At 25.2% G+C, this 17,005-nt stretch overlaps 1 protein-coding gene across 1 annotated transcript; it reads left to right on the forward strand.

Annotated features, from left to right (window-relative positions):
* The first annotated feature begins 5,509 nt into the window (after positions 1-5,509).
* On the forward strand, positions 5,510-11,193 carry LOC135928338 (uncharacterized). The gene is made up of 9 exons (XM_065464783.1): positions 5,510-5,651; positions 5,695-5,714; positions 5,758-5,800; positions 5,843-5,978; positions 6,022-6,355; positions 8,375-8,612; positions 9,165-9,201; positions 9,982-10,149; positions 10,853-11,193. The coding sequence occupies exons 1-9, from the start codon at positions 5,512-5,514 to the stop codon at positions 11,003-11,005; spliced, it is 1,269 nt and encodes a 422-aa protein (XP_065320855.1). The 5' UTR covers positions 5,510-5,511; the 3' UTR covers positions 11,006-11,193.
* The last annotated feature ends 5,812 nt before the right edge of the window (positions 11,194-17,005 follow it).

The following is a 17,005-nucleotide window of genomic DNA, read 5'->3' on the forward strand; positions in this document are numbered from 1 at the left end:
TTATAACGATTATAGGATTATGCATATATAAAAATTTTTTTTGGTTTAAATATAAATATTCTATAGGTTAAAATCTTGTAAAGAATATAAAAATTGCCTCCATTTCTGGGATGTAGTGAAGAATTTAAAAAGATGCCATCTACACGCCATAGACATTTCTGGGTATAATGCGGCAAACGAAAACAATTTCTTAAATATACATTCACGTCATTTTTTACAATAATCGCCTATATGAATTTTTAATTTGGTAATATTAATATCGTATATCAGTCAAGGATTTTTTTAAAATAACATTTAAAAAAAATAAAATAACCAATCAAAATAAGATAAATAAAAATTAGCATATATATCCCATTTATAAAACCGACTTATAAAAAATATTAGAACCCGAAATCGGAACCGATTATGTCTATCCGGGCATGTCTAATCGTATCCGCCAAATCTAATCGAAAATTTCCTATCGTTATTTTGGCTGGGTCTAAAATTTGGGTCGCGCTCGAACGTGTTCCCGTATAGCTTTAATATATGTTATAATATAATTTATTAAAAACTAAAAAATTATTTACCCCTTTTCTTTACATAATGGTGTATGTTGATTATTTAAAAGTGCAGTGGCTGCAATAGAAGCCCAAAAAAAATTAAGAAAGAAAGAAAATAAATTCTACGGATATCCCTTGTGTTCTTAACTTACTACTGCTTGTAAATGATTACAGATTGATTCACTTTCCAATTTTTGTTTCTTCTTAATACCAGCTTGAAATTCCTAACGTATCATAGCCTCTGTTGCTTGTTTCTTACTAACTCTTTGACAAGTAAACGACTAACGAATTCATGTAATAACCATAACCACATCTCTTATTAGCTAATAATTCCTTGTAACAATAATGATCTCTTGTTGACTTGTTTTTTCTTTTCTTCTAGCCTAGATATCGATTGTGTTGTTTCTTTTTCCCAACATTGATCTGTCTAAAGATAATCTCATTCAATTCTACTTATTATTTAAGGGTAAAACTTTTCTGGTAATCTCAAAAAAATTTTCCTCTTAAATCAAACCTTACATTTATAATACATAGGCTAAATATACTAAAATAAATAATATAATTATATTAAATTAAATTTTACAATACCTTTATCCTCAATGTAGCCTAGGCCCATATCTTCATTGAACCATTTGCCCGTAATCGTCCTTTATCTATTTAAAGATTCTCATGATAAATTTATATCTAATCTCTTAATTCTAAATTCTCTTTGTGGCATTGCACATTTATTTTATTATACCTTATGATTCTTTGGACGCGCACTCTCGTTTTGCAAAACAACTGAAATTTATATCCCTGGCGCACATTTTTTTCATTATAACCTTTTTAAACCTCCACTTATTCTTCTAAACTTTTTTTAAAATTCTCATACCTTTTTAAACCAATTTTACAACACTTGTAACTAATCTTACAGTAATTAAAAATCAAATCCAATCATTATTTTTCTCTCTTCTTAAGTCTTTAGTATCCCAGTAACTTTTAAAAAATATAAAATATTTATTCATTCTTGAATATGTTATCAACAAGTTCAATTATAATTTAACCTTTCTCTTGAAATACATACCTTCAAGGCTTTCATTATTTTATTTTTTATTTTTTCTTCTATATTCAGCATAATCTAAACGATTAATCTTATCCTCCATTTCTTTGTTTTCTAAATTAAAGTTATCTCAATTCAAAAAATTAACTATTTCTTTATTTTGCTTGATTATTTTTTCTACAAGCTCTATGGTAATTGATTTTTCCATTAGTTTTCTATTTCCTTATATATTAAACCTCATTAAAAAAAACAATTTATAATAAATTTCTCCAATATTTTGCCAATTTGTATTTTATTTTTTACTTGCGCCATTTATTATTTCTTAAAAGGAAGCATAATTTTACCAGATATCTTATATTTTTAACTCTCTAATTTAGATTCATAATTAACTCCTTATGAATTCTCAATAGTTTTATATTTTATAAATTGAATGAGAGTCTATAAAATAAATTTGTGTTTTATAATTTTTGGGTTTAATAAAATATTCTCAAAATATTTTCTTATTCATGACTCTTGCAAGATCACGTGGAATATGGGACCCTCAAACGACTTTGCCTACTGCTAAAAGCTATAGGCCTGAGATTGAGTGGATTGGTAGTCTTTTATCTAGAAAGAAAGAAAAATTACGGAATCCGACAATTTTACTAGTTACTGAAGCCACATGACTTTATTGCTAATAATATTTGAAAACGTTTTCAATTTATATACGACAACGAACATAATTTATTTTTTAACTTATAAACAAATTGAAATATAACGACTTAAGTCTATTAATTAAGAATTCGTTGAAGCCTTTAGTATAAAGAATATTTTATTGACAGTATAGGATCCCTTTTTAGTAAAACTTTGAAAATCGGTGGTATTATCAAATAAAAATATTTGTTTTCTTTATTAACAAAATATAAAATAAATATAGAATGTATTCCTATTATGTTTCTTAATTCTTGGATTTATGATCCTATTAAATATTTTGGATTTATGATCCTGTTTTAAATTGAGAATCGTGATCGAGATTATTTTGTTTAATATTCGATCTTGTGCTTAAAAAAATCATAAATAAAATAAAAAATTCTATCTACATCATATCTTATCAACCTCCGCCTTATTTGTATTTCATAAATTTTATCGAGAACATTTACGAGATTTACAGCAAAGTTTTATTTATTTAATTTATATATAATATAAATTAATTCTAGGTTTTAATATGTCCATTATAGATTTAGAAGATAATACACCTACTATTAATGTTGCAGATATAAGTGAAAATCTTTAATTTTTTCATAACCTACTTAAGTATTTTACTTTATATTAAACATAACTACATCATGACTGCGACATGACCATATCTTCTTCAAAGGCGGTAGTTCAAACCTTAAAAGGCATGAAGTAATTAATTCCTTCTTTTAAATTTTTTTTATTTGTTCGTAATCTCAACATATTTAATAATACTTACTATATTTTTTTTTATAAAGAGTATGCATAGTGAATTCAAAAATGACATTGCCAAATACATAAATGAATTCTCTAAAATAAATAAATCTCAGTAAAACCAACGTGGTTTCAAAATCAAACAAACAAATTAAAATTTTTATAATTTAAACATGCCAGCAATATCACAAAATAACCGCTGAAAAGGTTATAATGGAATTTATTATTGAAACCTTCCAGCCACTGTCACTGTTTGCTTCATTTGAGAAAATGATAAGACATTTTCTTCAACTAAAAAAATTATGTATCTTCAAACACTGGGCAAATAAATATCTATTGCCTTTAGAGATATGACCACAAATCTTATAAAAGATTTGTCTGAAGTCTTATATGTATGCACCACTGCTGATTGTTGGAGTGGTCATTGAAGGTATATTATATTTATGTTAATTTTTATTTAAGGGCTTTTATCGGAGTTAATGCCCATAAGCTGGACCCATTAACCCTTAAGAGAAGATCATTAGCTATGACACTAAGGCTCATAATTGGAAAGCAAGCATATGATGTTTTGGCTAAGGAAATTATGGATATCCACAAGATTCCTAATAGGGTGGTAATGATGGTGACCGATAATGGCACTAACTTTGTCAAGGCCTTTTATTTATATTTAACGAAAAAATATTTAAAATAAATTTTTTATTTTTCTAGAGTTTTTGGAGAAAATAAAAAAGATAATGAGAATTTGGAATTAATAAATTTAATTGATTTAATATTTAATGATGGCCCAAATTATCCTACTATTAGCCTACCAAAATATTAAAGTTGTTGGTATAATCTGAACCTTATTGCAACCACAGATGCGGAGAAGGCAGAAAATGATATCATTTTTAAACAAATATCAAGATTAACATTTGTCAAATATTTTGCTTTAATTAAGAAACGTCTGTTAAAATGGCTGATATTCTATTGGAGAGATTAGGAAAATATCTTATAACTCCCAACAAGACCTAATGGGAATACTGCTTCCAGTCAATGAAATTAATTGACAAGATGCTCTCTTAAAAGCTTTCAGAAGTAGAAGAAGTTTGTGATAATATTGGATTTACATTGTTCAGGCAAAAGGAATGTTTATCAAAGAATATGCATCAGTAATACAATGATATTTTTATTCAAATGTCTAAAATTTAAATAATAAGGATATGGAACAATTAACAGCATCATTAAAGATCTTGAAACGTGAGGATAATATGGACCAGAGTACCCCAGTTCTTACCATACTAATAGATAATTAAGGAAATTTAGCTGTTTATGGTATTGTCAGCCTTGTAGAGTGTGTCCTTAAAGGTAAAGATAAAAGGTAGATATTAATGCGATTATTCTATATTTATATTGATAGATATCAGAGATCTACAAAATTTATTAAATAGTTGCAATGATCTTGGCAAATTTAGTAATATATTTTTAATAGGCCAGGCCTACTAAATCTCTGATATGTGGTAAAATTTTAATGGGCTAGCGCAGGCATAAAAAGTTTAATAAATTTTTTGAATTTATGCTAATATTTTGATTAATATTTTTTGAAAATAAATTACAATATGCGTATTTATTTTAAGTCTAAATATAATATTAAATTTAATTATTTATAATATAAAAACCATACAAATAAGGGACCAGATCTTACTGGAAAATTTGAAAGGGCTGATTTTTCTTATACCTGATTTATATAAATGAACACTTATTTAGTAATAAATTAATTATCATTTCTTAATATAGATTTTTTTCAATGTATGATGACAGTAACGTAATAGCAACAATAATACACCCAAAATTTAAGCTAAATTGGTCTTATATTTATATAACAAAATGGAAAAGAAAAGTTAATTGTTCATTTGGAAAATGTGCATGATCAATCACAAGCGGATGCTATAAATATATGGATGAAATAGATATTGGTAAAAATTCTTTACAAAATGCGCTTTACATTAATAATTTTTTTTAATCTATATGATGATTCAATTATACTTATGTAAATAAAAAAAAATATTTATTAAATATAACACACCTTTGCCATTAAGCGCTCCTGTTGTAGCGCTTGTTACTATAGCTAAACATGTACTTAATGAAAAACGAGGGTTTTTAATAAATTACTCAGAAATATTTTTATTATTAAGGGCTAATTTTAATTATATATACTAATTGTTATATTATATTATTGAATTACAATAAATTTACACTATGATTATTATATTTATATTAGTTAATTTAGCATCGATCAAAATATCCTTCTGAAATTAAAAAAGAAAAGAATCGTGATCACGATCCTTCTTTAAAAAAACGTTTATCCTGAATTTCGATTCTTTTTTATTGAAAGATCATGACCTGGATTTGATCTTTTTTAAAGGATCGAGTAACAAGCCTGATTTGGTTGAGATCTATATAGAAGAATTTCTGACTAGGTCAAAGCTTAGCATTTCATTGAACAATTTTCCCATTCATTTTTTATTAATGGAATTAGATGAGTGGAGGAGAATCGATATTATAAGACATCATATGGCAGCATTAAGTTTCCTAAGAAGAATATCAAGTTCGGAAATACCAACCCACACAACCCATAAGAATAGTAGAAACAGTTTTGCTAATACTAGGTAATTTAATAAAATTATTATCTTAATTATTTCTTTTTATTAGGAATAAAGCTAGCCTGAAAAGTTATTATAATGTATTGACTTTAATTTTTAATAGAAGTTTTAGAGCAAGATTTTGCCATATCCTCAAATAGCAAAACTAATGAAAGGTAATAATTTTTTTTAATATAATTTTAATAATAATTTTATAGGGCCTCTATGCAGAAATTTGACATTCAGAAATATGTAGAAAATACCCATAGAAAGAAAATAATCTCAATTTGTAAAGAGTCATTTTCTGATAATTTGTTCTTATTACGTTTCAAAGCAGGAGAGCTATATGAAAATGTATTAAATTAATTATAACAATCTTTATTATTTTATCCAAAAGGAAATATCATATGAGCGTTATTTAGATTTAAATAAAGGAGGCAATAATTTAGTTGATTCAAAGCACAAGCAAACACTCTCTTTGGTTTCTTGCAATGAACATAAAATTGCTCCTATCGATGATCTTAAATTAAATACCAATGCCTATTATATCAACAATGTTAATAAAAATGATTTGGTTGATTCAAGTTGCAACAATAAACTGAACTCAAACTCATTTCACAATATATTACAAGAGACTCATTATAACCTAGCTTTATCGCCAAAAAAATTCTTCAAAAATGAAATATTTTTTATCAATAATACCTTGATGTCAGATTCTAAGGATGAAAATTGTAAATTTATATGCAATATCTAAAAAAAGATATTAATAGATGTAAAAAATTATTTATATTAAAACAAAAAAATTTTCTTATGTTTATTTTTTTTAAAATTAAATAATCATTTATTTTCATAAATAATTTCAAATTAAAAATTAAATACAATATTAAAATAAAATATATTTTAATAAAAATGAATAAGAATATGTTAAAAATTATATGGAAAAAAAATATATAAATTTTATATAAAAAAAATGCTGAGAAGAGGAAAAATGAAATATTTATTTTTTGAAATAAAGGAGTCAGTATATAGATCTTATAGTTCTTTCATATTTATCAGGTTCAATGTTTTTGGCTTGAATCAATTTTTTGATTTATTTTTATATGAGTTTAGACAAATTTTTATTTAAATCCTGAGCTTATCCCAAAATCAATTAAAATCATTCATCTTTTGTCCTAATCTCAGATAATATTGAACTACTATTTATATTAATGAAATATACATAAAGTTGATTAATTTAAAAAAAATATTCTTTTAGTCCAGGCTGATTTAAATGATAAAAAAAATCAACTGTCAAATCCCAAATTTTTTTTTTAAACCAACCTGCTCGACTTTTATTCTTTTGGCCAACTAAAAGGGACATCTACTCACTTAGGCCAATGACAATTTAACCTAATTTTTTGAGCATGCCTGCCCAATTTTTTAGACATTCCACACTTACAGGGACTTCTATATTCCAAGCCAATGACAATTAATCCCTAGTCTCTCCTACTCTACCCCCTTCTTGTTCCCTCCCAGATTAAAAGGAGCAAAATAAAGGAATTCCAAATCAAAATTTGACTTATCTTCATAACTCTTTATCATCTTCAGTTTCATTTACGACTTGCATCACAAAGTCCCAGATTTTATAATAGGGTTTAAATTTATTTGATGCTTATTTTATTATTTATGATTTTTCAACAAAAAAAAATGGTGAATGCACGATTTGTATTTCAATAATTCTATAAGAGTTGGAAATGTTTTCTTTTTGAAATTAAAATTTTAAAAAAATATCCATTTAATTTATTAAATGACTATTTTTCATTTAAATCAAACTTTATAATTAAAGTAAAAATAATTTAAAAAAAAGATATGTCCTGGAGGAAAATAACTCAGAAGGCAAAGTTTATTACACTCAACATTTTTCTGTGTAATAAAATGTATCATTTATGTTATCAATAGTAAAATTCATTTTAATAAATTCTTCCTCCTCGTTTAGAGGTCTTAGGTTTACCCGGATAAGCCATTTATTCTTCTAATCCCCCATTCTCCTGGTCCTGGGCATCGGCACGTATCTTACCTAGCATGAAATTCATATTTTTTTAAAAACTGGAATTTATGTATAAACTGAATCTGAATATTCTTAGTACTAAAACGAATATCGAATCAACTAATAAACAAAGACATAATTAATTATATAGATTTTTTTACATCTCCCTTACCCTGCATTCACAGTGTACGCGATTTCGTGGTGAAGTTAATAAAAATGAACACGCTTACCATGAATGACGGGTTATCTTTCAAAACATGATATTTAAGATGATTTTTAATGGAGTTATTTTTATACCAAAAATTTTTTTTTTAGAATTATCACAACATATAAAATCATTTATAAATAAATAATAATTGACAATTAATTAAAACTTATATTCAAAATATATTAAAATGCGAATAACATATTTTTATTTGAAAAAACAAAAAAAAACATCTCCAAGGATTTTTGAAAATGAATTGCTAAAAACCCGAGTTGAATTTGTCCAGTTATCTAAATTATTTTTTTTGCGTGACTTAGATCTGCATTGGGTAATATATAATCCATTAGTATTGAATCGTGACAAGATGAAGCAAATTTAGAAGTAAAGTATGAATTGGAGTCCATCTTACCGAAATTCCCAATCTACTTGATTTGAGGAGATTAGCATTTTTCTTCCCCCTAAAAATATTTTTTTATTTAATGATTTATAACAATATCTTTACTTTTTACTATTACAAAGTGATCGCGAGCAACAACTATGAACTGATTCCACTCAATGATCTAAATAAACATTTTCCCGATTCACAGCTTTTAAATTATTCCGAAGATCTCTACGAGCGCTTTTATTCCCAAACAGGTAACACGTCATCTTTTCTCTCAACGTCAAACAAATTCGAAAAAGAATGGAAGAAGAAAATTAACGAGGAATTCAAAAAACAATTCCCCTCCATAAATATAACCCTTACTAAATTTATCAGGTAAAAAATAAATAAATTGATACGATACAAAATATGATTTATTGGTATGTGGTCGAAAACGCGAAATATAAAAATAAATAAAAAAGAAGCGAAAAACTGGGAATATTTCTTATTTCCTCTCATTCTCAATAGGTGTTGGTTGGTGGTGAAATATTCTCACGAACCAATTTTTGTGATACGAGAATATTGTTTTTCCCTTATTATTTACCCTTTATTATCGAAAAAAACAAATAATACATTTTTTATTATTTATATAAAACAATAAATAATAACAAATATGAGTATTATTTTATAAAAAAATATAATCAATAATAAATTTGCGTGACGGCACTTATTTCAAAAATTGCTATTAATATGGGGAAATTGGAATACCTTCCTTAGCATCTATTATTATTATTTTCGAGATTTTCTATAGGATTATCTAAGTAATATTCTCAGTGTTTTCGCTTTTTCGTTCTTCACTATCTCGTACCAAATAAATACCTTAAAAATGTTTATTATTATTGAATCATATTTTCAATTTTCATTTCTTTTTTCTCAATAAAAAAAAAGCTTGAAGCGAGAAATGAAGAAAGTCGTCCTGACCGATGTAAGTTCAATATTTATTGTAAATTATAATTTCTTTAAAAAAAAAGAGTAATAAGAATAATATTTAATCTGCTAAAATAGCAATGAACATTTCTTTTTTAAAGTTATCTATCCTAAAATAAAATAATATAAGCAGAACCAATGGTATTAATACTGACCTAGTTCATAAAATGCAATAAAAAGGTATACATACATTTAATTTTCGCCTTTGAAACACATTTAGACGAAATGTTAAAACATTAATACTTTACCGTGGCCTCTACAACAGTCAATTAAATTACAGCTGACTTTAATGCTTGTAGATTTGCCTAACTATGATCGTAAAGTCATTTGATCGTAAATTCGTCCATCTGATTGGTCCATTTAACAGTTTTAAGTTAGCGATCTGATATATTAAATAAATGCATAAACATTCTGCATAAAAATTCGAATTAATAACAAAAAGGACGAAAATAGGATTAAAATCTTGCGATCAAAGGAAGGCCTCCTAATAAAATTATTAAGATATAGTGTTTTACCTAGAAAAAGTAACATTTCAAACCCATACAACAATTTTAAAACTTTATTTTTACATAATAAAGTGATAAGGTTTACGATGATTACTTTTATGCTGTACAATTAATTGATTTATATATAGTGAATAAATTATAAGTTTATAATTGTAAAATAATTTTTTTTAATTAAATGCTCTTTTAAATGAAAAATTGTTCTAAATAATGTGTTGACAACACTATATAGTTAAATTCTATATGATTATTAATTTTCTTACAACTAAAAAAAGTGCAAATTCGATCCTATAATTTTGGCCTACGCGTTTTCTTATTTCGACCAATTGGTGACCGAGGGTTGGACCAATAAGTACAATCGCAAAATGTGTTGCTCCGTATGCATAATATTTGCTTCCAAGATGCACGACATAAAAGGCGAACAACTTAAAGAACTTCTCGAGGTGGGATTATAGATTAAATTTTTTTTTATAAAACACGACCTATACCGGGGTGGCTGGGAAAAAAACTCGCGTTTTCAAGTCTATAAATCGTAAAAAAAAAAATTTGATCAAATCGGTTTACTTAAAAAAAAGTCGATCAAATCTGGTTTTTTAAAATCAAGATCAAAAATGGTAAAAAATTGACTCCGGGCCCTCAATTTTATTTTTTTCAAAAGTGGTTTAGAAGGATTCCCATTATGTTGGACTATGATGCCTAATCTCACCTTTTTTTTCTCACAAAATATTGTTTTTTAAACAAATCTGAGAAATTATTTGGTATTGCACTAAATATAAAAGGTATTAACTGACCGATATGACGTATATCTGGCTAATACCGGATATCGGCCAATCTCTTATACCTTGTTTAAAAAGCCAATTAATAAGAGTTTGGGTTAATTCTAGGGCCGATAAACTTCTTTCTTTCTTTAAAGTCTATGGGACTGATTTTAAAATCTCAGAAGCCGGAAATGACATCTCAACAAAAAAAGTGCAAACTAATTTTATTTGAATATTATATTATTTTAAAATATATGCGATATATTTTACGGGATTTATGTTCTTATAAGGCCCCAAGGAAAACGTAGTTAAAAATTTAGAAATCGCGGAAATTTGTAATTTTCCTTTTTATAAAAAAAATAAATAAATATGTTTATTTATGATCTAGGAATTAGAAAATACTTTCAGATTGGATAAGAACGAGATATTATCTTACGAAATGCCATGTCTTATTGCCCTCAAGTTTTTGCTCCATTTACCCCGTCATATAGTTATGATGCATTTCGACAAAATTATGTCACATGAACATTCTATTATTTAAATTATTTTATTGTGTCAATTAGTAATTTATTTATTTATTTTTTACATATTATTTTTCAATAATAATTTTTATATACGAGAATGATTTGTTATCCATAATTCAAGATTTGTATTTAAAAATTCTCTCAGGATATCGAATAAATTTTTAAAATATTTATTGCTATATTTAATTTGTCTAATATTTTGTAAACTTTAGATCTTGAGGTCCGTATCTAGTTCAGGTGATGGAAGGATAACAGATTATTTGGGTGTGGTTATATTATTTTTATTGGGGGGGGGGGGGGTATCATAAGTCTATGGAAACATATTTGGAGATAAGGTTATTTTTACTATTTATAAAATGTTATTACTTTAATATTTTTAAGAGATTATATTTTTTCAATATTATTCAAACAAATATCATATTATATCTGATTTAAAGGGGTTTTATAATATATTAATTTTTATATTTACATTTGTAGATATTTATTTTTTTTATATTTTGGAAATAAAAATATAACCAAAATTGGAATTTTAATACAAACCATACCTATTATTTTACAATAATCCAAAGGAGAACCCCTTATAATTGCTGAAAAATTTATATCATATGGAGGCTTATTTAGGGTTTAAAATATATATTTTATAAACTATTTCTATAACTTTATATATTTGAAAAAATAGGTTAAAAATAAAATAAAAATACATATATTAAATATAAATAAAACATGTAAAGTATTTAAAGCAAGTTTTAAAAAATTATATAAAGGCCAAAAAAAAATTTGAAGGAAAAGTTACAGATATGAATTGAGACTCGTCAATATTAAACTAACATGCTGTTAAACGGTTGGATTTGAGCCGATTTTTTAATAGGCTAATTTAATATTTTATCCAAAAAAACATTTTCAGATGATAAAATTTAATTTTACATGTTTTCTGAGTTTATTTCCTGAGCAGCCAGAATGATCTAAATCTTTCCCCTTTCTTTCATTGTTTATAATCATCTCTTTTTTTTCTTTTTATCTTCCCTAATTAAGATATGTACTTATTTTTTTGTTTTCTATATTAGCGATTTCTGATACATAAAATTTTTTTAAAAAATTTATAATTATTAATTTATTAAGTATATTTATATTAAGTTTAAATCTAATTTATAAATATTATATCCTTATATTTTAACATATGATTGAATAAAATAATATATATTGATAAATAATAAAAGATTTTTTTTAAAATATAAATAAAAATATATCGAATTTAAAAAGAAAAATTAAAAAGTGAACAACTAAAAAAATGTAAAAAGTAAAAAATCCTTAAAATTATTTAGCGTTTAATATAATCTGAATATAGCATTTATAGGCCATTTCCTAACAACGTTTTTTCCAAAGAGGTTTTTGGGTAATCTTACCAGCAATCAATTTTTTATTTCCAAAAAAAATGTTAACTTCTGGAATTAATTTTTTTAAATATAATATTTATTAAAAATAACAATCTAGATCCCCATTTTTTTAATCGTAAATAGAAAACAAACTGGTTTTATTTTAATAACGATTAAATGGTGTTTTGAAATATGGCTCCGGATTGATATTTTTTTAAAATATTATATTATTTAAAAAAAAAAATAATACTAGAATTTAACATTTGTTTTTGGAAATAAAATAAAATTGCTGGTAACATTGCCCAAAAACCACCTTGAAAAGACGTTCTGTCTGGAAATGGCCATATAAAAAAAATATATAAATCTCCTGGCAGTCTTTCGATAACAATTTACATAAATTTGTATATAACTTATAATAACACAAATATGTAAATTAAATTTATAAAAAAATATTCAATTATCCACTTAAATTAGCCCATACCATTTATTCACTCAAAAATTTCTTTTTAATTTATAAAAAAAATATTCAACATTTAAATTAGTTCAAACCATTTATTCACTCAAAAAATTCTTTTTAATTTGGGCTCCTGTGCTTAGATGTTCGTTTTTATCCTTTAATCATTGTCTACTTTCGTTAATCATCCGATGGCTTGTTTTGATTACCCCAAATGTTACTCATTCGGGCCTTGTAAATTCTGACGACGATATCCTTTTTCAAGCATTCGTAGATTCTAACGACTGTGTTACGATTATCGATTGGTCTCTTTTCCAGGGATTGTTTTTCTACTACCACTTTGAAATTCTTCACTATTTATCCCAGTCTCTTTTGCTTGTATCTAACGATCTCTTTTTAATGATTATAACATTATCCCTGTAAACGATTGGCAATTGTTAGTAAGCGATTCACGATTACTTTAGTTACAAACTACTTCTATACCCTTTAAATCATATGTTATTTCTAATGATAATTTCTAACGACCATCTGCTTATATCTATTCCATTGTTTCTTTATCATAACAATGGATCCTAGTCTTTTCTCTTAATGTCTAATGTCATTTCACCAATTTCTACCAGAAATAATATATTAAACCACCTAACTTCTCTCATAATCTATAAACTATTTTATCCCTAAATTTATAATACCCAAATATACTCAAAATAACTTCTATAATTATGTCAAATTTGGATCCCTTTACCGTAAATATAGCTTAGACCTCTATCTTCATTGAAGCATTTGCCTGTAATCATCCTTTAGCTATTGGTTATTATTATTTTTTGTTAACTATGTATAATGTTATATTTATACCTAAAAATCTTTTATTTATAATTTATACTTAAAAATACCTTCTTTGGGGCTATCATGCATTTATTTTATTATACTTTATGAAATTTTGGATATGCGAGATTTTCCAAGAAAACCTCAAATATTATTGCTTTTACTATCATAGCTTACATAACCATATTATTGTCTTTATACAATCCTAACATTTGTTTTTCAAGAAAACCAAAATTTATTGTCATAAACACTATATTTGTTTCACAAAAAAAAACATTTTAATTATTTTTAAAATCTATATTTTCGTTTCTCAAAAAAACCACATTATTGTCTTTTTTACAATCTTTGTATTCGTTTTCAATATAACCCAAAATTTATATTCACAATTCTTTATCACTTTTTTTAAATATCAAAATCTTTTCGAAACTTTTTCAATTCTTATATTTTTTTAAACAAATTTTAAACACTTGTAAATCATATTACATTGATTAAAACTCGAAACCAATCTTTTCCTTTTCTCTTCAGTAACCTTTATTATCTCAATATCAGCATCAATCAAAAATGAAACTATTTCTTGGCTTGATTTATTCTACCAACTCTTTAGTAACTGACTTTTCTCTTGAATCTTCTTTCAAGGCTCTTGATTTATTCAAAACGATTAATATACTCTATTTTTGTTTCCTTAAAAAAATAATCTTTTCATATTTTTTCTCTTAATCTTTAGATCTCATTTTCGGCGGCAAAAAAATTTTATCTACAAAATCTATGGTAATTGATTCTTTTAGTTTTTCCTTTTTTATATCTAAAATTTCATTAAAACAAAATTAAATTATCTTTATCAAATCTTTAGAAATTTTTTTTTGAATTTTTTATCTTTCTCCTGTCATTAGTTTAATGTTGTATAATTGATCTCAAATTTTAATAAAATGATCCAAAATAAAATTCCAATCTCTAATCTCTCTATGAAAATTTTTGTTAATCAATTTAAATATTATCAACTGGCGTATCTAATACACAACTCTAATCTTAATCTTTTATCAAAAATCGCCAATACCAGATCATTGAGGCTGTTTTTCTCTCCCAGCCATTAAAATAAATGGTAAATGTATTCAACATCTGTTCTACCAATTATCAAAAATCGCTTATATCATATCGTTGAGGTGTTTTTTCTCTCGCAGCCATTAAAATAAATGGTAACATATTCAACATCTGTTCTACCAATAATTGTATATTCGTCCTAATTTCTAATCTTATTCCACGATTATTTTAAGTTATAAACCATCAACATCTGTTCTACCAATAATTGTATATTCGTCCTAATTTCTAATCTTATTCCACAATTATTTTAAGTTATAAACCAAATTAATTGTATGCGCTTCAGAGTCTCAAAATATTTTCAATTATAGTATTTTTTTATTTTTTTTCGCGCTATTATCTGCATAATTTCCAAAATAATGTTCTTTTTCTTTTGATTTTCCGCAGTTGTCTCTAGTGATTTATGACTTAATAGCTTATAATAATTCTAAATCGAAAACATTTCATAGTCTCAGTTAGATTTTTTTAGATTCAGTTAGTTTACAAGTTTACCACAAATTATGTGTTAACTGTTAATGTCATGAATTATCAGCTTTAAGTAACTATAACACAAACTTCTTTATATCCTATCCTCTCTGCTTTGCTTTTCATTTCATCTAATCTTTATGTTCCAACACAATTTTGGTTCTTTATCTTGTTATGATTTAATTACTCCACCTGGGGATATTCAAGCGTCTACATGAGCTGGATGGGTAGGAACAGTTTGCATCCTATTTTTTGAGGAGGTAGTGGGTAAGCTGCTTTAATGGGGGTAGGATAAATTTTTTGGTGGGTTATCTATTAAATTTTGAGATGAAATAAGACAAAATTTATTTCTGTAAAAATTAATTATATAATTCATTGACCAAATCTATATATTGAAAACAATCATACACATTGTTTTCCAAATAAACTATCCTTTTAAATGTAATTTAAAAGGTTTAAATATTTCAGCAAGCTCATAATGCCATTATAATTAATTCATTGTAAATAATGTATGTTTTATTTGAATTTATTCTCTAAAAAATAAATTCTTTATATTCACAAAATATCTATAGTTGGTAGTAGAGATAGATTAATGTAAGTTATTCTTTATAAATTCTTTGAAAAGAGTATCAATAAATAAATAGGTGAAAATAACAATAAAGATACACCGCCGCCGAAGAAGGCGCTAATTTTTTAGGGGGGTAGGCAAAGGTTTTTGAAGGGGGTTTGCATCCAGTGAAAATCCTGTCATGTAGACGCTGGCATACTCTATGCCATCTCTAATCATAATCTTATATCAGAACTAATATACGAAATCATTAAATAAAAAGCAAATGTTCCTAAAATCATATACATCATAATTGCCTATTCGCTTTGAAATGTATCAAAATAATTTATTGAGAACTATTAATTAAATATGATCAGAATATATATGTTTTTCTATTTTTATAAATTTTTTTTTTTAATGTTTTATTATTTATTCATAATCATTAAATTACAGAGGATTAAAAAATATATATTAAAATAAAATTCATATATTAAAAATTAAATATAAAAAAAATAAATATATAATATATATATAATCTATGAAGACATTAAAAAGGACTATAAAAAAAAATATATATATTTAAAAAAGGGGGGGGGGGCTATATATCATCCAAGAGAAGAGTGAATACTTAAAAAATTAGACCGGAAAATTTCCAGGGAAATCTGCTGGCGAAGGTAAAATCCTTCATTGGGGTCCCCTGAGACAAATATAAAAATCAATTTATTTAAATACATTACACGCTCTTTATTTTAAATTTACATTTTTGAAATTTTCTTTTTCAATTTTCATTAATTTTTAAACGATAATATTTTTCATTATTTTAATTTTAATAAAGACTGATAAATAAATTATCTGTAACTTTTTATTAATAATCGCTATTAATTTCTTTATTTTCCCATGATCCCTTTTATTATAAACAATTCTCTATTTAATTTAATTTCCAAAAGATATATCACATGACATTAGATATAAATATCAGATCCAATGAAAGTTTTTTTAATGATATACTAAAATAATTAATAAACAAAAGTTGCACTTATAGTCTGACAGATGTCAATCATATTTTCTTTTATAAATAATTTTTAAAATAATTATGTTTTTTGGAGCTTGTAGTCCCACCTCCATTTTTTAGAATCTTTTTTTATAATATTATATTATAGTTTAATTGGAATATGTTTAGATCTATTATGAATAAATAAAATAATGAAAATCTCTGGATCGATCAGCTGATATTTCGCCGTCATTTTTCTTCAAAGTAAGG

This window comes from Gordionus sp. m RMFG-2023, chromosome 4, assembly GCF_954871325.1.
Source record: "Gordionus sp. m RMFG-2023 chromosome 4, tfGorSpeb1-WG-v2, whole genome shotgun sequence".
Lineage (NCBI taxonomy): Eukaryota > Metazoa > Nematomorpha > Gordioida > Chordodea > Parachordodidae > Gordionus > Gordionus sp. m RMFG-2023.

Excerpts from the sequence above, each read along its gene's own strand:
- LOC135928338 (XM_065464783.1), top strand. The coding sequence starts at position 5,512 with ATGGAATTAGATGAGTGGAGGAGAATCGATATTATAAGACATCATATG. Across the intron at positions 5,801-5,842 it reads AATAGCAAAACTAATGAAAG|GGCCTCTATGCAGAAATTTG; the intron begins GTAATAATTTTT and ends ATAATTTTATAG. Across the intron at positions 8,613-9,164 it reads ACCCTTACTAAATTTATCAG|CTTGAAGCGAGAAATGAAGA; the intron begins GTAAAAAATAAA and ends ATAAAAAAAAAG.